At 42.2% G+C, this 25,888-nt stretch overlaps 1 protein-coding gene across 2 annotated transcripts; it reads left to right on the forward strand.

The window, feature by feature from the left end:
• Positions 1-165: 165 nt before the first annotated feature.
• LOC139350186 (SH3 and cysteine-rich domain-containing protein 2-like) lies at positions 166-25,888 on the forward strand. 2 transcript variants are annotated; one of them, XM_070991393.1, is made up of 11 exons: positions 166-684; positions 11,297-11,672; positions 12,892-12,986; positions 18,519-18,603; positions 18,865-18,977; positions 19,088-19,151; positions 20,802-20,857; positions 21,032-21,120; positions 22,026-22,077; positions 23,430-23,567; positions 23,818-25,888. In XM_070991393.1, the coding sequence occupies exons 1-11, from the start codon at positions 595-597 to the stop codon at positions 23,914-23,916; spliced, it is 1,257 nt and encodes a 418-aa protein (XP_070847494.1). In that variant the 5' UTR covers positions 166-594; the 3' UTR covers positions 23,917-25,888. The 2 variants fall into 2 exon arrangements, with proteins under 2 accessions (XP_070847494.1, XP_070847495.1); XM_070991394.1 differs by having other exon boundaries at positions 178-684; positions 23,944-24,129.

A 25,888-nucleotide genomic window follows, 5' to 3' on the forward strand; every position in this document is an offset into this window, starting at 1 on the left:
TTCAGGCCTGAGTCTTGTACCGCCCTCATCACCGATCGTCATCACCTCTCAGCCAATCCTGACGCGCTTCGTCGATCCCTCTGGCGTAGTTTGAGAAATTTGAACCAATCAGAAGCAGCCGAGCGTTCGTCACGGCGAAATCAAAGTTGTTGTAAGAGCGCGCGTGAGTGTGTGCGCGAGGATAGCAAAACTGGCCGGTGGATGAGAGAGAGGAGCGAGACAGCGGAGAGAAGTGGACAAACACACCGGCGGTCGCTGTGTATTTTCCTCCACAGAATCATCATTGTCCTTTTCTGCTGCAATTTACTGTCCTTAAACTGACAACAAGAAGAAGCTTTTGGACGGAATATCGCGTCATACTTAAAAAAAAAGAAGAAGAGGAGGAAGAAGAAGAAGAAGAAGAAGAAGCTAATTCCCAGATGGATGTCGCCGTCGAAAGATGACTTGACAGTTGAAACTAACGCTTCCTCTTCGGATGAGACCTCGTAGCGATGTTTAAACCTCTGTGTGCTTAGCTACCCCCCGCTCCTGTGCCGCCGTGGACTCATCAATTTGTCACAGTTTTGCTGTTGAGGGAACATTTTCTGAGCCGAGATGACGGAAATCAGCGAGAAGGAGAATGAACCACAGAACCGAGACCTTCACCGACCACAGGCGACCGTGCCCAGCCAACCTGAATCAAAGGTAACGACACACCTGTGTAAATATGGCGACTTTTTGCCTCCTTAGTTTGAAAAGCTAAAGGAAATTAACACATCGTTGGTTGAGTAAGGGTGGCCCTGTCGTTGTGGTGCTGTATTTAAGGATTTTAACAATTATTATTCATGGTTAGGACTCGATTACACATCTTTAAAATCAAGTTTTCAGTGGAAATTTTGACTAAGTTGTCTGTCTGACGAGGCTAATTCTGTGGAGGCTGCAGGTCTTGCATAAGAACTAAGCTGCTTTAATTGTTGTCATGCGCTGACCTCAAAGTTAGAGGGCAGAGATTACATGAAGGTGCGCGTGTGGGCTTTCGGTGGCAGGTGTGTTTTCTTGAACTACACAGTGATGAAATTAACACAGGTCAACCCTTATTGACAACCTGGGTGCAGTTGTAGGCAGACAAGTTGAGAAAGATGCTTGGAGACGGTGTTTTTGTATAGACATCCATAATATATTGTCCATGCCGTAAATGTGGGAGGTGCAGCGTCCAAGCAGATGAGTTATGAGCCTGCACCTCTGAAGAGCCGTGCATCATTTCTCTTGGAAAACCAGTGGGACCTTCATGAGACACAGGAAGGCAAACATGGTCGAGGCACAGACGTATGAACCTGCAGTGAGCTGCTGCTCTTCTGTTAACTTCACATTCCTCCCATTCTCTGTGCAATATACAGTTTTTTATGCTTCCTCTTCCAGATTATTACCCGTCCCCAGATTTGCTGCCGGGGTTATTTACTGTATAACCATCTTGCATCTTGAATTTATTTAGCTTTATCTGAGATCACATGACGTTCATGGTTCATAGTTTGTTTAGTATCTGTTGTCTAATTTTGTATTTTTTACGTTTATAACTTCTTATGCTGCCATGCTGACCTTTGCAAAACAGGTGTCCAACATCAATGGAACTACAAATAAAGCTTAAATGTGGGTTAAATATAATTAATTAACATGAAACCAAGATAATGAAGGTTTAAAACTAGATTTTGACACCATTCAAGAAGGCATTTATCATGCCAGTCGATATTTTTGCTTTGGTGGTGCATAGATTTTCACTCAAACTAGCACAAATCAGTAAACACAGTTTTCCTGGAGCTCTTGGGCCCCAGAGCAGTTGCCTTTTTTGGTGTGTAATGACTTCAATCCAATCTTGTATTGTCTGGAAAATAAAAAATTGTGTTTTTTGCTGATTGCTCTTTCTCGACAAAAAGCCGAACTTCAAAGTGAGATTGTTCTCAGTAAATTCTCACTCGCTGACTAAATCTCCTGCATCGTAATTGTTTTTTCAACATTTTCAAATGAGCTTCAGACATGGCCTTTGCTGCAGCAGTCACAACAACAAATCACATTAAGGCTGACTTTAGTTGGTCATCACCACAGGGATCTGGAACAAGCCTGGCAGGACTGGCCTCTTGTTGTTTCTGTTTGACTGCAGACAACACAATGGATGGTGGGCGTTGAGTTGCTGCGTGAATTTATGAGCCAATCAGCGAGCAGATGTTTGCAGTGTCTTGCTAGGGGCTGGGCCATAATTCACACAAATGGTCGTCCAGACAAAACAGAACTGGGAGGAAACAATCCTCTGAGCTGCGTCAGCCGTGGAGCTCCGTGTTTGCCAAGCCCCCGCTGGCAGCCGCGACCGCTTCGCATCCCGCAGAAGAAGAAGAGGAAAGAGGAGGGAAAGATTGAATGTGTGTTACGAGTGAGGGCTCTTTTGGAGTACTCTGCTCCAGGGTATCTCTGGAGCTTCACTCGTTTCTTTGTCACTTTCGATCGTTTCACTTTTCTCCGTGCTCCATTCGTTCAATAACAATTTCCACCTTTTGCTTTCTGTCTTTTTCCTCTTTCTCAGTTCCTCTTACCACCTCTCTCTCTCTCTCTCTCTCTCTCTCTCTCTCTCTCTCTCTCTCTCTCTCTCTTCTCTCTCTCTCTCTCTCTCTACCATCTTTTCTCATCTTCTCATCAAGCTCTCTTTCCTTCATGTCTCACTCTCCATTCCCTCTCTGTCTCCACTGTCCCTCGGCTCTCCGAGTATTTATTACAGTGCTAAGTGGGTCTACCAGCTTTCTAGAGTGCTTCTAATAGAGGCTGTGAGAGACAGTGAATAGTTATTCCACCTCCTCCACCTACGGGCAAGGTGATAGTTCCAAAAATATTAGTATTCCTCTCCAATCACTTGAAGCGCCTGCAATGTTTTGCATTTAGGGAGTTATGGTAATGTTAATGAGGAGCTAGGGAAGTTAGGGGTTTGGGTAAAAAAAGAAATACTTCAGGAATAGTTAGTTTACTTTCTTGCCCAAAGTTAGATGAGGAGATCGATACCAAGTTACGGCCAGCAATCGGGTAACTTAGCTTAGCATAAAGAGTGGAAGTAAGGGGGAAACTGTTAGCCTGACTCTGTCCAAAAGTGACAAAATCTGCCTTTGAAGACCTCTAAAACCTACTAAGTGTTATCACCTCATTTGTTCAATCCATACATAAATGTTTCTTGGGGGTTATGTGCTAGGATATTTCTTGGCTGGGAGCAGTTGCCAGGCAACCAGCAGAGATCCAGCACATAACCCCCATTAAACTGCAAATTGAAATTTTTGCATGTCAATGTTTATATGATTAAATAAACATATGGTGTGTTAATTATCGAGATTTAGAGATGGGACACTGTGACAGGTGCATTTTGTTATCTTTGGACAGAGACAGGCTAGCTGTTTCCCCTTGTTTCCAGTGTTTGTGCTAAGCTAAGCTAACCAGCTGTTGGCTGTAGTTTCATATTAAACATGATATTAATACTGATCTTCCATGTCCTTCTCAACAGTAAAGTAAATTGAATTGGCCTGTACTATTCCTTTAAACTCAACGCTGTGTGTTGGTGGAGGAAATGTGTGCCATGCTCACAATCAGCTGCTACATAAAGTTTAATATTCACAAAAGACAGTGGGTGTAAATGCTGATAATGCAAGATGGTGCCGGGCCCCAGTCCGCAGGGCCTTCACACGGCCCATCGCTTCCTCAGCCAACACAAAGACGTTTTTATGAGGTAAAGTAATGGCAGCGGTTTCTCTCCGACTTTGCCCTTCACACTCACTTTCTCAGAGACGCTGTTCGTCCCACTTACTTTCTTATCAGCCCCTTTTCCCTCCTCTCTTTATCTAATTATTTTCTTGCTGTCTTCTTAGCGTATGTATTTCCTTTCTCTTTTCTATTGACTGGCCCATTGAAATGAAACCCAAAACCTTGTCCTTTCCCACCAGCACTCCATCGCTCCTCATCTTTCTCTCCTTTGTCTCTCCTCTCCTGTCCCTCCTTCCTTGCCTACATTGTCTTCTTTCTCCATAGCTCTGAGTGGCTGGCTGCTGATGGCTGCCTGAGTGCTTGAGAGGATAAAGGTGATTTAAGAATAGGATAGCCAGCCAGGGGTCCTGCCAGGAAGGAGAGAAATTGAGAGAAAGAGGAGAGGAGTGAGGTGCAAGTATGAGGAGAGAAGCAGCAGAGAGGAGATGAAAACAGTGAATGAGAAGAGAATGCCAAATTAAGGAGCAAGACTAGAAAAGAAGAGTGACGACAGGCTGTCTTTGTTGATAAAGACTTCTCGGTTTCACACCTCTCTGATCTTCAATTTTCATTCTTAAAATTACTTTTCAAACACATACAAACAGGAAAACAGTCAAATTCTATGTTGTTACTTCTACAGTTCACGAAACTAATCGCTAAACACGAATGCATAGCAGTAAATTGTAAAATTACATTGTTTTTTAAATTAGTTTCTGACAGTGGTGACATTTAATTTCCTCTTTAATATTAACTTGTGAATTCTTGTGGCAGGAGGTAACTAAATCTCTGTAATGAGCAAACGCACCTGCAGCGCTTTTCTGATGTGTCCCAGCATGTGTCTGTACCGTTCCTATCATAATACTGTGTAGATGACATTTCTGAACAAAGTGTATTCTGCCTCCTTGTTTGTTTCTTCCGTATCGCTGTGAGCAGGAGGATACATCACTCACCAGCCAAACTCCTGACACATCATGATATGTTTGTGTTTCTCCTGCAAGAATGATTGACTTGTACTTCTGACCTTTGATACACAATATAATCTGCACAGACGACAGACACACAGTGAGAGAGACGGCAAAAGATGGACAGAAAACAGGAATGCGTGCAAACTGATAAACATATTTGTACTTTACAGTGTCACTGTTCTGCTCATGTGTCCAATGTTGACCCAGCACTGGTGTGATTAATAATGAAGACATTGAATTACTGTCCTTGATTGAGTTCTAAAATGCTGCTGATGCAGCAGAGTCCCATGTGCAGGTTCAGGGGTAGAGCGAAGTCAGTTGGGAATAAATATGAACTTTATTTAGTCCTTTGTTTAGTACTGACATCAGGCTGCTCCTTTAGAGACAGTCAACATCTGAGGTTACTTTGTCCCTAAAGGCAACGCTGTTGATGTAACGGAGTGGAAAAAATAAAACTTCATAATGGATAGTTTTGATCTACAACTCCGAAAGTTGGACTCACCTTGAAAAAAAATGAACAAAGTACACATTTGACTGCAAGACAAATGATCATTCGTAAAGAGCTGGGGTGACTTAGCAACTGTTATGTAACTACCATCAGCTCTTCAAGAGCATGCTGCTCATAAGTTACATTGAAATAACATTTCATTATTAAAGTTTTTTTTTAAAAAAAAACTTCTTAACTTTCTCTCCAAGTTTAAGACTGTGGTTATTAAGTGAATAATTTATCCCCTGCATAGACGAATTTCTCCTTCTCCACTGGTCCCACATTTATCCTAAAACTTACCTAAAAGTCTATAAGGACGGTTATGCTTTGAATACAAATATAATGATCTTGCCCTGCCTTGCACCCTGCATATCATGTTTTCTCTCTACTGTTTTGCATGAACAGACTCATAGACTTATGAAGGCGCTGAGTTTAGTGTGAGACTACAATATCTTTCAGTAACCAATTAAATAATCTAGTAGATCACAGTTTAATATTGATGTGAGGTAAATGTAAGATAATATATCCCTAATGGGTCATGAAAGGGTAACCAGCTTGTTATGAACACCCCAATGACTTTTGTTGTTTCACCACTGTGTGAAAATCAGAGAGCAGTTGTAGCAGTTACATAATGCTAGCCGCCAAAGCTCCTTGTGTAGTTAAGCCTTTTAAATGGCTGGATTTGGAAATGCAAGCTCCTTTTGCTGCACACTCAGACAGGCAGCTTGTGAGCTGGCGAAGCCTTTGCTAGCAAGAGGCTCACGGATCATGCAGAAACAGCCCAGCCCCAAACAACAACCAGATATTTGAGAACCACACGCAGAGCTGTGAATGTGAGACAGGAGATATGAGAATAATTTATCTTGATTCACACTTTTTCTTTCACCTAAGATATTAACATATAATAGAATTGGTCTCAGAAACACCTCTGGTTCTTGTTAGGTTCCCTCTCTCCTCTGGAAAATCCTTAAAATAAAAGCCTTGTTTTAGCTTGTCCTCCAGTCTCCGAGATTGCGATTGCATCAGTCTATAGTTATAAAGTTGTGATATGACATTAATTTGGTCAGTAATACAGTGGGAATCAAGGGAGCCGCGATTGGAAAAAATCAGATGGACTACCCCAGCAACTAGCAATTAGCAAGTTATCAATTTGTCCCTTGCCCTGTGACCAGCACTGCAGCTCATGCAGTGATGCATCGCAACTTTCCATTCCCAGAAAAGGTCGTTTCAGTAGGTGCACTTTTACCCACCAGGGTCCAGCTGGAACAGTGCCTAATGAGGTCATCTTTAATTCAAAGCTCAGGTCACTGCAAGAAAAATGCCAAACGTAATCAGGTTCAGTACTACTTTGAATATCATCAGCAGCTAGATGTCCTGAGAAAAACACTGCAGTGGGCAGGAGTTGGCAGGCGCTGGGGAGTAAGTTGCTCAGCTGTGTCCCAGCTGCAGATGAGCATTAAACAAACTGGTGGTTATTCAGAAAGTGCATTACTGTATATACATTTACACACTGTCATCTAGATTGTTCTGTAAGGTATTTATAAGACAAAGAAACTTTTAAAAATGTGGGAATAACATACAAAACACTGCACATGTTACATTAAAATTGCAGGAATTAGAGCAATGAAGTTAGGATCATTTCGATCTTTTCATGTGTCATCAAGCAACAGGCTGTTACAGCTTTCAACATACACACAGTATACTGCTGTGCATACAGTAAGGACACAAAGGCAGCTTTGGCACAGTTCGAGGATATTACCGGTGGCACATGAGGATAAAACAAGAATTTCTCATCTAAACTAGGCTTATAAACCTGAAGTAATAAGTGCTTATGTATTTTTTATGACTTAAAGCATTTAGTTTTATGTATCTGCACCCAACTCACCCAGAACTGATTCCTCGACAAGATCCAGACCACCAGACGAGACGTGCCAACTTTATGGCAGCTGAAACTGCTGGCAGGAGTAGGTGTAGTGATGGGACAATTATTGTTTTATGTCTTTTTACTTCTGTCAGGAAACTCTGATTTCAGTCCAACACTACATCATCGATGGTTTAATAGATCCGGTGGATTCTACGACCAGCAGGTGGTGACTAACTGCTTTTAAATACTTCCGAAATGTTCCCCCAAATGTATGATTATTACATTAAGACTTTCTCGTTCTTCAGAATTTAGATGGTCAGCTTGTCTATTACCTTTGTGAATCCCGCGCCGCTGTTAGCGTGCTAATTATTTTTTACAATACCTTTTGGTACACTGTTGTTTATGCTATTTCATTGTTGGTTTGTAATCACTGCGATCAGATTTGTTGTTCCGCTGTTTTTAGCTTGCTGCATAGCTTTGCAACTCCACACGTAGTGAGAACAGAAGACCGTGTTTACAGATTAATCCAAAGATGGAGGACAATGTGCCCAGTTTCAGAAAGTTTAATCCTCTTTCCTGAAGGTTGCTTGTAACGTCATCTGCATCTGCGTTGTAATGGCATCAGGATGACTTTTCGCCTTTCACAGGAATCTTGTGTGAACAGCCCCCCCCCCCTTAATCATTAATTTATCCAGGCATCCCTCACAACAGCCTATTTATAGACGCCTTCACAAAACATCTCTGTGCTCATTTTTAAGCGGCCAAAGAACAAGGCTGAGACGTCTGCTCTGTCTCTCCACTGTACCGTTTGCCTGTCAGAGGTGTGATAGAGAAAGGCCCTGGTGCATTGTTGGGCTTTCAAAGACGACGGGGGTTGACGGTGGTGGTGGTGGTGGAGTGGTATTTTCAGTCTGTCTCTTTTCTCTCTATGCTCCTTTTCCCATTTCTTATTTCAGTTTCACCTATTTTTTACCTCACATTCTTTGACTGCCCTCATACTTTCCTTATATTCTTTGCTTCATCCTCTTCCTCAAACGACAGTCTGTTCTAGTACACTACACCGCTCGCGCTGTGATGAGCTAATTGCTGTCAGTAGTTCAGAGCGTGATGGGTCCCAAGTTCTGTGATCCATAAATAGACTTCTCAAAACCTTACAGAGAGACACAAGACTGCCATGGAGAAACATAGAGATTTGCATTCATTAGAACTGTGCTTTTGATTTCTCTTCTGTTTTCAGGGGAGGATGTTATGGGACATAAGAAAGCACAGCGAGGCTGTTTCAACCCAGCAGCTATACTCACACGCATTATAACACACAGCCACACATACTGTATATAATGACCACAAAGGATAGGAGATAATCAAGATAGTCGTGCATATGCAGCGTTATGCCCTGCAGCTCCCCAGTTTTGAGCACCTCGGGCTGATGCAATAATGTTTTTGTTGTATTAGCGCTTCAACTGATATACAGATTTGAATAACTGAATCCATTTAGCGCTTCTCTCAACTAATTTGCCTAAGTATATTAAAGACCACACCAGGCTTCACCATGCACAAATATGCTCACACTGGTTTAATAAATCAGACTGAGCCCACCAGAGCCTTCATGGACCTGCTTGGATATACAGTATGACTGTTGTGCAGTGCAGGCACGCTACAGTGCAGCATTATGGAACCTGTTAACGGACGCAGCATTTGTCCTGAATTTGAAACCGTCTGGCCCGAAGTATGTGCAAATAAAATGTGTTGGCACCCGAACTTTTTGCGATTGTTGAATGATTCATTCAAAAACCAAGGGCATTAGTGGCCCCGACATCTCTGAGAAGGCTTTTGTTAATATCCTGAATCCTGGCTGAAGGGATTCGCTCCATTTCAGCCACGATAAGGCCGATAAGGCCTGACTTGCAGTTGTTTCACTTCATCCCAAAAGTGCTGGACAGGGTCGAGGTCATGGCTCCAGCACACTGTCATTTGAAACAAGACGTAGCCTTTCCCAGTTTGCTGCCACACACTTAGAAACACACTTTTGTCTCATTTGAATGTGTCTTAATGATGAAAGTTACCAAGCTGCAAAAACCACATTGCATCTTTGCACATTTTCAGATCAGTCATTAAACACTTGGACTGTTTCTTTGACTGTGCTTAAGCTTCAACTTTACTGGATTGGACAAATGGGATACTGTAGATAGACACAGAAACTGCTGAATAATAGATACTCTGATGAAGTGTATAACACCATCCACTAAAATTTTATCCATTCAAGAATTATTTATTGCTTTCATCAGTGCACAGCTGTGCACGATATAGATTTTAATGGAAGTTAAAGTGAGTAAATGCTGAGGCACTGGCACATGTTATAATGAAAGACCAATTTTCATGATTATTCAGCCCTATAAAATAACAGAAATATGTTTTATTCCTTTATCTTCAGATGAGTCCCGCTTCTTTAATCTTCGTAAAAGCTCAGAAAGGTATATTAAGCAATTGATTAGCAGATGTGTGTTTCCTAATTTGTGCCTTAAAGAAATTGTTCCTTTTCCCCTGGAACTGAAGCAAAGACCGGCCTTCACCACAGAGATGATTAACAAAGTCAGACAAGTTAAAAATCTAATAGAGAGGAATATCCATTACTGGATGGGCCACCGGTCGAGCCAAGAAAAGGCCATTAAGGAAAGCTTGGACTCAGCTCCCTGTAGAAAACGTTTACAAGAGGCACTCACTAATGAGTCAACAGAGAAGACTCTTTTCATCACTCAAACTAATTGGCATCTGTGAATCTGTAGCTTAAAGAAGAAAAAGAGCAACCCGCTCAATGCTATTGATCGAATTTTCTGCAAGGGAGTGAGATGGGTAATGCAAAGCTCGAAGGTGCAATAGACAAGAAGATGATGCTAACATCTCACATAAACCTTAAAACAGCTTTTGTAGAAGAGGAAAAATATCTGTCCTTTTTCTGCATCTCTACAAGCACAAACATGCTAATGCCACAAAATAAACAAAATGCAATCAGAACAATGTCTAAGTCACTAACACAGGCAGCTAATGAGCTCTGTGTAGTTTTAGGAGCTGCTGTTCAGTCTCAGGGACTTATTACATCCTTGCCCTCATTCTCCAGGCCATTCCCTTGATTTATGAATCTACAGCAGTTATTATTATCCATATATTGGATCCCATCGCTCCTAAGTCGATGTAATTGTTTGTCATTATCACTTCCCCTTTGTTGAAGCCAGAGGCACTGCATGGCAAGCGTGCAGGACGTGGAGGCAGGCCGGGTCAAAGATAAACACAGTGTTTGCCGCGCATCACTTGCTGCTTCGAATGCGAAGGTGCAGGCCGCTCAATAAAACTAATCAAACGTGAATTTTAAGGGGTATTGATGTGCGTGGATTCGCAAGGGATGGCAAATTTGTGATCTAAGGAAAGAGGGGAAACGCTGAAGATGGAAGACCAGAAGCCAGCCTGACAGGGCAAGGACAGTCAGAGGGTAGAGCGAACAGACTGCTGTTAAACAGGCTGATTTCTCAAACACTGCACATCCCCTCCAGCTGGACTCTTCTTTTGTTCCTGCCTTAAAATATCATATCACAATTAAAAGAAAGAGTGGGTCCTTTAGGTTATCAAGTTGTAATCAGTCATCACATAAAGACTCTAAAACCCTGACAACTTGTGCTCAAATCCCAAGTATTTTTCTATGCTGTTAAATACTAATAAGTATTATTTATTTAGAGTTACAGTAACAGAAAAAACAAGATAATCTGCCTCATGGGGACTGTGTGGGTGTGGTTCAATCAGATTAAATTGGCATTGTCTTGGAAACAGTTGTCATCACGATTTGATTCAAATGTTTCTGATTGGTGCATCAAACTACATGTTATCAAAGTACGCCACAGGGGCGGGAGAGCGGTTGTGATGCCATCATTGGCCCCTGCAGTCTATATTTCAGAGTGTCCTTGGGCAAGATACCTCTACCTCTAAATTGCTCCCGATAGCTGTGCCATCGGTGTTTGAGTGTGCTTGTGAATGGTTTTCAGTGCTGATGAGCGGGAGGCGCCTTGCATGCTAGCCTCTGCCACCAGTGTATGAATGTGTGAGTGTGAACGGGTGAATGCTGGTTTGTGTTGCAAAGCGCTTCCACAGATGGATGTGTTTTGTGTTAGTTAATATCCGCATTCATGTGAAACAGAAACTCATTCCTCTGGTCACCTACACATCTTCTCTTTTTTTGTCTTTCAGTTGCAGCGATTGAAGCGCTCCCTGTCCTTCAAATCAGTCATGCGCAGCAAGAGTATGGACAACTTTTTCCAGCGCAGTAACGGCGAATCCCGCCCTCCCTCAGCCCTCATCACCACACCTCCACCCCCGTCATCTCCTCCCCCCATCTCCGAATCCCCCAAGGCCTATGAGCCCTCTCCCTCCCATTCCCCGTCTGTCAGTCCCAACCCCTCGTTGTCATCGCGCTCACCTTCTATCAGTCCCTCGCTGTCTGTGACCTCCAAAACCCAGACAAAGTCTCAGGCCCAGCCGGTGCAACCGGTCAAGACCCACTGTTTCCAGGAGCACGTCTTCCGAAGGCCCACCAGCTGCCAGCGATGCAAACACATGATCCAAGGTAAGTGCCAGTTACTGCAAAAACATTACATTCATGGAAAGTATGCAGCCATGTTGGACAGGTGTGTGTGACGTGCACCATACCTTATAGTTTATTTGATTGTAAGTGTGCATTTTGTTACTTTCATCACTCCCATAGAGGAAATAAATGTTCCAAGAGGTAAACAACTCCATTAAAGCTGAAATAAGATGGTCAGTGGATACTGCTGAATGCTACTTTGATCAATCTCTTTTGTACCTGGCTGAATCAAGGTGCTCCTAACAATGCACAAAGATATCTGTGAAAAAGGGCTCGGTGTAACATCAGCTTTAAAGGATTGCTTTTTCCAGTGGGAGTTCTGCCAATTTTGTTTGTGGTCCTCAAAGGATTAAAGATCATTATTCAGCAAAATCCACGAATCTCACTGCGGACTGGGTCTATTTTCTGAGCAGTGAGAATTATTGACGACGTGCTCTGTGGTCCAATCTTGTTTACATGCCTCCTCAGGGAACTTTATGGGCTTTTCTTAGAATTGGTACACTGTTGTTTCTCAGCTGCACCTCTGATGGAAGCCAAGTGATCGAGCTTAAAATATTTAACAGTTTGGTGTGGCTCTAGTCCAGGCTGTTTTTATATATAAATCTGTTTACATGCTTAAGAACACTAACAGTGAAACTGCACCTGATTTAGAATCTGTTGTAGAAAGTATCACGTTTAGGACCTGGTTTCAGCCCTCTGGCTGCTTGTGGATCAGGATCAGTTCAGGATTATGATGATTGTGTATGGGGGGGGAACATTTGTGAACTCAATCACAAATCAAGGCCAAGGCTTACTGCACTTTAAGTGTTGTGACTGTTTTAATCTGTATTTATACAGACAGGCCATTTCTTAATACTGTAGCATTTTCAAGGAAGGAGCTGCACAAATACACTTGACGTACCATACTTTACCTGGCGACTACAGGCCAGTGCACTGACACATTTTGCATGCAGACTGTGAAGCGTGGCAGTGTCAGAACTGATGTTTAGACAGTCGGGTATGGGTTCCACATGTGAGGCACACATCTGGTGCACTTAATGTTTTGTGCAAATAAACTTGGAGCAGTTAATTTCTGCAGAGTTGATGTGTGCAAGCAGCTACAGATGCAAACTGTACAATTCGAAGAAAGGAAAACAGACACAAAGTAAGAGAAAGCAACATTTACAAGCTTTATTTCTTCTCACCCCATTGCCATTACCAGGGAACTCCAAGCAGGGACTGCGTTGTAAAGCCTGTAAGATGGCAGCCCACCTCTGGTGCTCATCAGAGCTCTCACAGCAGCCCTGTAATGGCAAGGTAAGAACCAACTGTCTCATCATGAAATCTCACTACCACGCATGATGCACCTTTATGAAGCCAGCAGGTACACCTTACTTCCCAAATAAAATACGTAGTAAAACAAAGTTTCTCTACAACTGTCTGCCAGAGATGTGACACTCAGAAATATGTGGTCATCTGGTGTTAGCAAAGGTGTAAAAATCTCAGATGCTCTTCCAAAGTCTCAAAAAAGTCACTGGATCTGCCACCTGGTCAGTGAGAAAGCAGGAAGTGTGTAACCAACTTAATCTTATTATTTGTCGTAATACTATTTTATAACATGATATTCATCATAAGATTTATCTCAGATGTCTCACATTTACTCCAGTGATCACTCATGTTTTCATCTCTTTATTCTCATGCTTTCTTATTGTAGCCTCACTGTATTTGTGTCCCTGACTTGAAAGGGAACATTACCACCCTTGATGGGACAACTCTCACGAGCATAAAATGCTTAATCACTGGTCAGGGCGGCTTTGTATTAATTGATAATATTAAATTAAATGTTCCTGTGTTGCTTTGCTCATTTGCTGCAGTTATTTCCCCGTAGCCCGGCTTACCACGGGCAAAACCGTTTCTTATATAGTTAATTACATTTTTATATTCTGTGCATTTTAAAACTGTAACATTGTAAAACTTACTGGAAATGCGTCTCTGTAGGCCAGAGACTCACCCAGAATGCATTGTGTCAGCAGAATTAAACAGCATCTGGATGCTGTCACTGGCTCGCTCAGTCAGTTGGCATAGCCTCTAGTCCTGGTAATATGCTTAGCCTCAAAGCCCCCATCTTGTTAAAAGAGGATCAAACCCTTTTCAAACCAGCAGAGACAAAAAGGTAGAGGTTATAAATGGTATGTGGATTGACCAAGGCTTTGCAAAGAAGACTCAGACACAGGGAAAACACATTACAGGGTTGCAGCGGGATAAAATTATCTCCCAACTATAAATGCCATAAGAGGAGCAGAAGCGGAGGAGGATGTTAAAGTTTCAGCGGCCAGGTCCCAGCATTTCTTCACTCAGCCTTTTTGTCCTTCCTCCTCGCATGTGCTGCTCTTCTCACATAACGCCCTCCTCTCTTCCTCTCTCTTGTCTGGATGCTACATTTCCTTCCTCCCCTCTCAACTCTGTTGGAAAATCAATATCTCCCTGTACCAGCTGGTCTGGCTAATTCAGTGTGAAATTCAGTGTTTTTGAGGCGCACACAATCCCTCGAGGATATGACACGGCAGGCTCTCGCCAAGCCTTCGGCAGTGTCCTTTTCGATCACTGCACACTCATCAAAGCAAGGATTAGGCATTTTACTGGAAGTGGATGGAGTTTGAGACTATATGCGTGCATCAGTTAAGGTCTAGGGTTCGCTGACTCTCAACCAAAGTGCTTCATCCAAAGCTTTTTGTGTGCAAATAGATCAGGTTTCAGGTGTTACTCTTCATCTTACACATTTTAATGAAAAGGTAATGCATTTCTAGTGATGTTGATAAATAAATGTTAAAAGTAGTCTGACAGCATCATGAAGTAGAGTCAATTAAGTCACATGATTGGTGGGGGAAACTAAAAATGCCAGTCACGCTCTTTGGGTGACTTAAGGGCAGACAGAGCAGCGATGTAGCCGCCGAGGGAAGAAGAGAGCACGGTGTCTGTTAGCCATGAATATATTAGCGTAACTCAGTCCACTTAAGTATGTATATTTTATTTTACTTCTACTCCTTTGCACACTTTTTACTGTATTACATTTATGTGTGAGCTGCAGTTGCTGGTGTAGATTAACACTTTATATGCAGTACTGACTTGACTTCCACCTGTCTGAATAGAAGTCAGCTGGTTTCATGAATTCTCCAGAATAGAGTAGACTGACACATGTCACTATTTTTAGAAAACTCTTACTAATGATTAACTTACCTGGCAATTATTGTGCAAATAGTCAATGATCTTAATAGAAAATAGTTAACTGGAGCTTCACCTTGATCAGCTACATCATTAAAATTCTGCTTACAGGTGAATGTATAGGGAATGAAAAGATGATTAAATGTCATATAATATCAAAACGCTATGAGTGCTTTTATTTTGATGCTTTATTTACTCAAACTTTGAATGCAGGAGTCTCACTTATATTCACTTTGCACAGCGTGGTATTATTACTTTTAACTGAGTGAGGGATCCGAATACTTCTGCCACCACTGGTCATTCATAGCAAGCAGAAACTCCAACTTGAGCAGGCACAACTTGCACAAGTTAGTGTTTATGAAAAGTAATGTAATTAAATATGAAAAAGGAATATGGATGACTGCAGCTCATCTGGCTCGCTCTAAGTCCATTTGCTGAGTGCACCCAAATGTGACCAAACGTCTTAAATTATCTCGAGAATCAAGCAGCTTTAAATTACTTTGGAATCATGACAAAGTTTTGCTAATCAATGTTAATTGAACTTTAAGATGTATTACAGTTTGATTAAAGAGACAGGCCTGCTGATCACTGCACAAAATAATTGTTTTTATAGGAAAGCTTTACACACACACATCCAAATTTGTGTGATTCTCCTCAGTTATATTCCATCGATCAGAGTCCAGTCTCGCTTTCTATGCATCTCATTTGCTCTCCTAAACCTCAACAAATCCAAGACTGTCCAGTAATGCTCCACAGTCACCGTAGCTGATATGTAGGTATGTGATTGTAGGTGTAGTGTTTGGCTGCTGGATGTGAAAGGAAAGATTCAAGGTTTCTGATGCCGAGGAAATCATTTATCTACCTCCAGTTCTGAGCACATCAGTTTCAATTTGGAGCACTGGCAGAGGAGATGAGGCCAATTTCCACCCATTAATTAGAACAGTCTGACAGTAAGTGATGCATTTGCCAAGTTTATTTACAGAGAGCTCTTTTATTTTGCTTGTGTCCTCTGTTTCCTGTGAAGCACTTTGTGACAAACAGATTCACACAAGAATAATGAAAACAATACTCAGAAAAAAAAAAGCATCACAAACTCCCAAACACTGGGCCAGAGCTGCGTGTGTGTGCTTGTACTCCAGAGCTCCAACGATTGGTTGATTAACGGATTAGTCTGTTACTATTTTGATAATTAGTTGATAATAATGGCTACTTTTCTCTTGTTCATATCCTTGTGAATTGCTGGTAAGACAAAGCAAGCATTTTAATGGCATTATTTTGGACTTAAAGAAGCTGTTAATGGTATTTTCCCTCATTTTTCAGATAATTCATAGACATAGAGACATAGATCAATTCATTGAGAAAATAATAAGCAGAGTAATCCATGCTAAATATAATCATTTGCAGCCCTCCTGTCTACATATTTCTGTGCATTCTCTAAATGGGCAAAAATGTTAGATATACAGTAATGACTTTATATCACATATGGTGGTAATTTGGAATTTGTATGGGGTGTGTCATTATAACTGCATCGTTAGTTAAAAATAGATCCAACGCTCATGAAAACACGCTGCTCAGTGATTTGTTGTTGCAGAGTTTCGTGCAGTTATTTCAGTCTAGAGGTGAAATTTGTGTTCTGTGACCGAGGAGATAAAGAAGAGATTCTGGGCAAATTCTTGTCTGTCAGTCCTGAGAGCAGCCGTCACACCCCCTCCGCACCTCAGAGCAGTGTTTCACTTTCGGAGGACTTCTGTGCTTTTCAGGTCTGCACTCACAGGAACTGTCAAATCGTCATGGCCGTCGTTTTGATTTATTTCCTCTCTATAAATACATTCCTTGACTTTGGCTTTCACATGCTTTCAGGCACAAGCATGCAAACTTTTCAAAAACCTCAAATGCTTCCACCAGTGTGGAATATTTGCTGAAATCATTGACAGGAAATGGATAAATTATTTATCAATGATCTCTCACTTGATACATCGTGAGAGATGCATGTCCAATATCTTTTATTTAAACTGCTAAAACCACTGAAAACTGCACTGAATGTAGCACAGGGCAGCAGGAAAACAGATATTAAAGACATTTTTCTGATGTTATTTTAAGCATTTATCACTGTAAACCAGATGAAAAGAAATCCAGAGATTAAATGAAGCTGTTACACTATCTTTATAAACTGTTTCTATTTTGGGAGCACGGCACAGATTTATCACAGCCTGTCAGGAACAGGACTTTGTAAATGTATCTCTCAGACTGATGAGTGTTGCACTAAAACCATTTCTCTCGCTAAATAAAGAAACACAATCAGATATCAAAGTTGTACAGTACCAGATCTGCACTGGTTGATCATCACTTTGACGGAGACAGTCCTTTGGGGCGCCTCAGTACGCAGACCATGTGGGTACATTTGCTTGAGGGCAGTTAAGAAATAAGTTTAGTCATACACCATTAGCCACCATACAGCAGTGTTGGGAGGTATTTCTTCAGAAGCTCCCAGTTAAAACTAATGATGAGTGTCTCATTGCCACCATCAGAGGGTAATAATAGAGTTACTGCAATAATGCAGTCATAGATCATATGAGTTGATCTAACCTACATGTGTCAAGCTGGAAAAGTATGCCGAAGGTATTCGTTTAGCCTCTTTAGCACTAATATCAGGGCGAAAAATACACAGCTGATGGCTTCTCTTCTTCCTCCCGCAGTCTATAAACTGAGCTCAAAACTAAAAGCTTGACATCAAATCGAGCAAAATGTTTATAGATGTCACCTGCAAGACAAACTACTTCACTGCCAGTTGTGTCACACATAGTAAAACACATCGTTTCTGCAGCGAGGGGTCACATTCGCCAACTTCCTTCCTCACGCTCTGACGTATCATCAGGTGTCACCAAGTGCACAACTCAACAAAATATATAACAAAAGCTGAGTCGTTTTTAGACACTTTGGTATGGAAATGTTACATATTGAGCATTTAAATGTAGTAAATATTAAAGGTCATGGAGGTGGAGATGGAGAGTTGGCTTAATAGTTTGACTGTCACACTTATACTAATGGTCAGCATTGACTTTTGTGTATATACAGTATATATATGTGTGTAATTATTTGGGGGGCTGACAGATGGCAGACAAGAAGAGGAAAGTGGTGGGTGTATTGACATTTTAAGTTTAACCTTCAGTGTACTTAAATCATACAGTAGCGTAAATGCACAGATACCAAGCTGGATAACTTCAAGATGCTGGCTGTGAAAGTATTTAAGATATGTACACAGTATGTGTATTCGTAGGTGTTTTTTGTCTTTTTTTGGTGCTGATTCTTCTTCTTGATATTCAGACAAATAAAGACAAGTAACAAAATCCAAGTGCCTTCACATTTTTCCCTCTTCTGTTATGCAAAATATCTGCGTCAAAGTATTTCGTAGTTGAGCTGAAGTACTGAAAGAACATGCACGTCTTCAGATACTCAGCTTTCATTGCACATGCTGCGCTGTGCCCACCTTTCCCAACTAAATCCACACAGGTATTGCCTTACACCAACATATTACATCTGCCCTTTGTCATTTTTCCACCTGAAGTAACATTTCTCCTTCCCCGCTCCTCCCTCTCCCGTCTCCCCGTCTCTCGGCCGACCTGTCAGACAGGAGCTTTCAAGAGGAACTTCAGCTCTCCTCTGCTAACCACTGATGTGCTGGGTGTGGTCAGAGAGGCTCCTGCTGCCCAGGGTGAGTGCTGGCAACGCTGGCTGATAGCTCACTGCACCAAACAACTGTTATCTTGGATGACTAATCACCATGTCTGTGGCCTTCGGCCCTTGATGCCTGACAGGCCACTGTGTGTGTGTGTGTGTGTGTGTGTGTGTGTGTGTGTGTGTGTGTGTGTGTGTGTGTGTGTGTGTGTGCGTAGGGGCGTGTGTGTGTGTCGATAGTGTCAGCTATAAAACTGCACATGTGTTGCTTTGTTCCATCTTGTCTGGCTGTGTGTAGAGGCAGATAATAGCACTCTTGACCCTGTGTACGAGGCACTGCGCTATGGGACGTCACTGGCTCAGATGAGTCGCTCAAGCTTCGGCAGTATCTCAGAGTCACCGTGTCACGAGGTATAAAAAAACACACAGACAACCCCAGACATTCATATACATCCATGTCCACATTAATCACACCAAGAATGTTATTGACGTTGGTGGCTGCTGCACTTTCTTTATTCTAGGCGGAAAAACTGCAAGAAAAACTAGAAAACCAGCCAATAGCTGAAGAGGAGCACATCCCAGGAAGTAAGTCAAATCATTTTGCTTTGAACTTCTGATGACTGGCTGTTTGGCAGCTTTCATGATAAAGTGGAAATAATGGCAGCGGTGGGATGCAGTTAGCTTGGCTCTGTCCAGTGATTACAACATCCGCCTACCAACATCTCTAAAGCCCACTATAATGAACACATTATGTGTGTAAGTGTAAAAATGACATGTTTAGGTACATAACCCCTGTCCCTAGACTAAACAAATGATTAAACAAACAAGTCATAACAGGTTAACTGCTGAACTTTAAAGGTGTTGATAGGTGTTACTTTCATACAAGTCAGGCTAACTGTTTCCCCCTGTTTCCAGTGTTTATGCTAAGCTAACCATCCCCAAACAGACATGAGGGTGGTATCGATCTTCTCATCTAACTAACTGAAGAAGAACCCCTCTCTAATTAACTGCTGGGTATCCTTTATTTGTGATGGTCAGCACATCCACAGGGTTATTATGTTGTCAAGAGTTGGAAATCACAGTTTTGGTTTACCTACTTTTTCTGAACCTGCCTCATCTGTTTCTATTTCAGTAGCAGTTCCCCACATTTTCTCAGTCTTTTAACAACTCCAGAAAAATGTTCATCGAGTTCGTGTCGTTAAAAATAAGCGAGCTGAGAAAGAACAATGAAAGCTGTTAAAGGAGGGTGTCGGACATTACGCACTGCCAGTGACAGATCCAGAAAGACATAAGCTGTGGCTGCACTGTATTCTGGTGTAGTAAGACAGCTGTTGGAGGAGACATTTGTATCTCTGCCTTTTCCGAAGGTTCATCTCCTTATGACTGTTGAAGATCACAGGGAAAATATTTTGGACAAATCACCTGTTTGCTGTCTTGCCAAGAGTTAGATCAGTTACTGCTCTCATGCCTGGACAGTAAATATGAAGCTACCATTAGCTTTGCTTACCAGGCTCTTTTTATGGGGAGTCATGTCATCACTGCAAGGTTACCAGAAAGAGCAGACACTCCAGGAAGTCACAAATGTTGATTTATTCTTTTAAAATGTTGTCATATCTGAGCTGAAAATCTCTAAAATCCTGTGAGGTAGATGTGGCCACTTTCTGACCGTAAAAAAAACCCCAACAAAATTTATACCAGCAAAAACAATGCAATGGTGCCTAAATTGGATGGTTCATAATGAAAAGGTCGTTTGAATTAAGTGAATGTCTCCTTTTAAAGGAAACAACCTCAGTGTCATTTTACTGTGCATTTTGTTTCTAACATATAAGAAGTGCAGATTCAGATAAAGAGCTGTATTAACATGCGTGTGTGTGTGTGTGTGTGTGTGTGTGTGTGTGTGTGTGTGTGTGTGTGTGTGTGTGTGTGTGTGTGTGTGTGTGTGTGTGTGTGTGTGTGTGTGTGTGTGTGTGTTCTCCTCACAGTACTTTAACCTCTCTGTCTTTAGTCCCTTGAGAAGGGATCATTTGTTTGTACTGCTGCCACTTTACAGTAAATGACCTTGGCTTCAACCTTCCTTCTGTTTGCCGCAAAGTGACAAGACCTCTCTGTGTATCCCTCCCCCCCTTTTTTTGTCTTTCTCTTGCACCCTGATTCTTTCCCCCATCCTCTCCACATATATTGTCTTTCTGTCTCTTCTCCTTCTGTCTCTTTGTGTTTATGCGTCTGTCTCTCCAGTGCTCACCCCTCCTGAAAGCGAGAAGGCTGATTCAGAAGACAGGGTCAGCCTGAAGGTGTGTAGTCAGCATTCCTCTCGTCTTTCAACTTATTTTTCTTGGTGAAAACGCACCGTGTCAAACCCCTTCAAGCTCGTCATCCTTTTCATCAGTTTCTAACTTGCACATGAGGAACATACAGATAATGACCTTCATCTCTGTCTCTGTTCTGTTGCTCCCTCTTTTCGTCAGACTCCGAAGAGAGTAGAGGTTCACTCCATCCACACCTATGTGGCTCTCTACAAGTTTCTGCCTCAGGAGAAGAATGACTTGGAACTACAGTCAGTCCAATTTTCTGTGTATACTGTACTGTGTTGTAAATGAGAGTAATCAGAGGATGAACGGGAGGAAGTGTGTACCTGGCCAGAATTTACTAGCATTCACACACCATCTGCCTCCTCAGCAGGACGACCGTAGGGGTTTATGGGTTTGGGAGTGAGAAGGGGGGGTGCATGCTGGGAGGCCGGGAAGGACAAACAGCTGCGTTGATTGTCTGACATTTTTTTTAAAAAGTCTTTGTATGTTAGAACTGTAGGTGCAGGAAACTGCTGAGTGCGATATGACAGCCAGCACTAATCTGGTGGAGGCGTCTGTGCAAGAAGACACATGAGGCGTTTCTTCACATGGACAGAGCCGTCCCTTGTAAAAATAACTCCATTCATGGTGACATTTAAAGTGCCACACATGAAACATGGCAGAAAAGAAGTTAGAAAACAGATATTTAGTGACATCAGCCATAAAGTGATGCCTGACCAATGAGGCCTACTCTTCTAATTTATATGTGAGACTCAAATTTAAAACATAACATAAACTAAACTTAAATGCTATTTAAAGGGTGCATTTATTGTCATTTTTGATTCACTAACTGTAATATGAGAGTCAAATTCTTCTTTTGAAGGAATATTTTTTGGAAATGCGCATATTGTGCTGAGAGTTTGTGGGCACTACTGTCATGTCTGTACCCTTGATGCTATAGAGGCAGCAACCGGTTAGCTTAGCTTAGCATAAAGGCTGGAAGCAGGGAGACAAGTTAGCCTGGCTCCAGCCTGAGAGCTATGCTAACTCTGCCGTCTAACTCTGCAAGAAGGCAAATAAGCAAAATGTCAGAATACTGAGCACCACATTTTAGATGTTGTCATTTGGGGATCAGGATAAATTCTCATAGAGCGCTTTGTTGTTCCTGCAGGCCTGGTGACAGAATTCAAGTCACAGATGACTCCAACGAGGACTGGTGGAAGGTGGGCTATGAAAAAAACCATCGAACATGTTGCAATGATCATATCTCTCTTTCTGCTAAGCCTGTGCTTTGGTGAATAAAATATTATCACTACAAATGCCCAGATTTTCTTTGAGTAGATACAAGAATAACACACACAGGGGCTTCAGTTAGACGGTCATAGGAGCAGTTGAAGTTCTTCCATTCAAAGCAGAGCTGTTCAGAGACAGTAAAATTAAAGAGCTGGTGGATGTGCTTGAAGGACAGCGTGTGTGGGTGTTAGCAGAACTAGTTAGCATAAAGAGGAAAAGAGGAAGAAGACAGATTGTAGTCAGTGTTTAATGAGGCAGCTGAAGATCTTAACCTTCACCTGCTGTAGGACAGACAGGTCTTTACATAAACAAAACTCCAGGAAAAGTACCAGGATGTCCACTTCAATAAAATAGCAACCATATTGTTAGAGCTGATGTTGCTGCTGTGAATAGCCACATATTGAAGTCAAAGAGCTATAAGTGGTTCATTTAAAACATATTTAGTTACCTGGAGTTTCAATCAGATTATATGACAAAACTAAAATTGTTCTTCTTCTCATGCCAGAATGCTTCTAGTCTGTGCTTTCAGTGTGGCACAACATTTACATCAAAATATATGTAAACAGATGTAAAATGGTACAATTATACAAAATACTTGATTGTAGAATTGAGGGTGATTTCACCCTGTGCAAACCACGTTCCATTACACAAAACTGACAATTAACCTCCCATCCTGCCGTTTTAGTCTAAACAAGCCTTTGCAAAGTCAACATTTGGACATGAGCAAAATGGCTAAGTGGACACCCATGGGCTTTGTACGCCTGTGTGCCAGAGTCTCTGAAGAGAGTAGTCGGGGATTATGGCTCCACAAATACAGACGCTTTTTGCTCTACTACTGATGTTGCTAATTAGGAAACAAAAACACCCTTTTTATTTCCATTTTTCTGCTAATTGTGATGGTTTATTCAAATTCCAATGTGTTACTGTGATGCATACTGAGGCAACCGGTCAAATAAACAAAAATGAAACACAAAGGATCTAATTGTGTACGCTCAGCCAAGTACTGTCAAGGACTGTAGTGTGTCGGGTTTGCTGTTGTTGAAAAGTAAGCCGGCAGATGATTGAAATGTCAACAGAGGCGGCAAATTGTGGCTGTTGCATAGAGAAGGAATTTAACTTGGATCGAGAGAAGTCAGCATCATAGATTTTCTCTGCTGCAGGCAATTAAGAACCATTGTTTTCCCATTGTAGCCACCTCAGAGGACAGAAATGTCTATTTATATCTGTCTAACAGACTGTTTGTGTACGCGCGTGTGTGTCCATGTTCGGGTGTGTTTACCAGGGGAAAAGCAGGGACAAGGTGGGACTGTTCCCGGCCAACTTTGTGCAGCGGGTCCGCCCCGGTGAGCGGGTGTGGAAGGTCACCGCTGGTTTCCACGGCAACCGAGACAAAGGCCAGATGACTGTGAAAGAGGCCCAGGTGAACACACGCGTAAAAATATACTGAAGTTTGTCTCTCTGGCTTACGCACACACACACTGAATAAATGTATGCAAATTCATGCAGGAAACTGCTGAGATTACAGAGGACAGCATGTTACGGCTTCTACCGCAGCTCACTTTTTGCCTCAGTCCACAAACTCTCTCACATTACTGAATGTCAGTCGCTCCTCCTCCTGCTCCATACCCCCCCCCCCCCCCCCCCCCCACACACACACTCTACCTCTGCAGATCTGTGTGGGGAAGAACGAGGAGATTGACGGTTTCCTCCGGCTGAGCAGTGGGAAGAAGAGAGGCTTGGTTCCTGTGATGTATCTGCTAGAAATATGACGGCAGCGCACTCCTCTTGCCCCTCAGTTTGATAAGGAAGCTCACTATGATGGAGGAATACTCAGGAGTGTTTACCCAACACCTCACTGACCGCCAACCACCCACCTCCACCCTTCCAAAAAGCGGCAGTGCATTAGCAGCTTGAGTGGACGACGGCCCACAGTTTTGCTTTTTACTGCAGGAGACTTTAAAGGTTAAGACTTCAAGGGGAGTTCTTTAGAGCTACTTTTCTTGTAGCACAACTTTGTGTGGTTTTGTACACACAGCAGAGATGTAGCATCACGTTGAAGAGGATAGCGTGCAGGAAGTCTGGCTACCTCACTAGCCATTTCCTTTGGCCACCTGCCTGCGAAAAATAGAGGACTACCTTACCATGATGTCAAGGCGTGTCCGAGCCTGAGGGACTGTGAGCGAGCTGTCTTCATTTCACTGTCTGTGCTAGAGAAAACAAGACAAAAGAGATTCTGAAAGGTTGGAGCTGTTTATTGTAGCGGCTTGTGCAAACACGTTGTGGTTGGATGTTTCAAACCCTCCAGCAGATTTGGTTCAGTAGACTCAGCTAAGGGTGCTGATCCAGTTTCGTATGCACGGACTGCAGCTCACAATGAGCACACGTCTGCTGCTGTAATATGGGTTCATGATGTGCATATGTGTCACAAAGTGATTCAGGTATTACATTGCGTGTATGTAAAAATTTTAAAAACAAAGTCCTCTCTGCTACATCTTGGTCAAATTAAAGTCATAACACACACACACACGCACGCACACAAACACTGCGGTTTCTGTATTTCAGACTGCTCTCCAGTGATTAGATTACGGTGCATTCATGCTCTTCACACCTCCGATGTGACAAATGCTTTGCGTGCGCCTCCGGGAGCTTCTCTCCAAGTATGCCCTTCAATCACACTCTCTCTACACACACTTACACATAGATTTTTATAGTTCACTCTGTTCCATGTAACTCCAAAATCAACCACTAGAATCCGCTTCCTGTCATTATATTCTCTGCGTTGTTTATCTGTGTGTGACGTCCTGTAATATTCGCTGTCATATCTGGTCGTGTACTCTCAACGTGAGGATGGTGTGCTGTCTTGACTTTTCTCATGTACTGGCTTTTTCTTGCATGGAGGGGCAGAGCAAATGATGGATGGTGGATGAAAAACCAAATTCAGTGTTATTTGTCAAAAAGGTGGTGATGGCTGACAAACCTTAGAGGGCCATGTTCCACACTTCAGCTCTCAGAAATGTGATGAATTTTTGATGTATGGCCAACATTTCTCCCAGCGCACATGATTATGTTTAAGTCTAAGGGATTTGTACTGTTGCTGTTATTTAAGAGAACACAAGGCAAAATCACCACACAACATTTGATTTATTGCTCTGTCATAATAAAGCAGAAGGCAGTGAAACTGTCTGTGTTGCGGCAATAACTGTAAATAAAAATCTGACAGTATTTGTAAATAGTCTTATAAAGATACTGTATGTATTGGCTCTGCATAGCACTCTTGCCGAGAGGTTTGTAGCCATCCAGGAGCCAACTAAGGGCATTAACTTCACAGTTATAAATTACAGGAGATTATTGTTTATTGACCCACTTACCAATGTATGCACCCCTTTGCTCAATTATCATCTAGCCCTCTCAGCACAAATCTTTTCAAATACTATGCACAACAGTTCTGGTCACTCACTTTCTTTTGTACTCTGTACTGTAGCCACACGCGTGTCAGTGTATACCTGTGCTTTTGCAAAAATCTGGATTTGGGAGTGTTGCAGCTTTTACAAAGTGTCCGTCCTGGATCAGTCTGCACCGTGTTCAACATTACCTTCACTGACTAGAACCAAGATTGGCTCAGGATCAGTATTACCCAGGTGAAATCCCTTTCTCACCTCAATGCACATTACCAGGCTGGTTCTTTACATGGCTAGCTGCCCTTTGGTCCTCACATCTCTCAATAAAGTCAGATGAACTGTC

The sequence above is a fragment of the Chaetodon trifascialis genome, chromosome 21, assembly GCF_039877785.1.
Source record: "Chaetodon trifascialis isolate fChaTrf1 chromosome 21, fChaTrf1.hap1, whole genome shotgun sequence".
Lineage (NCBI taxonomy): Eukaryota > Metazoa > Chordata > Actinopteri > Chaetodontiformes > Chaetodontidae > Chaetodon > Chaetodon trifascialis.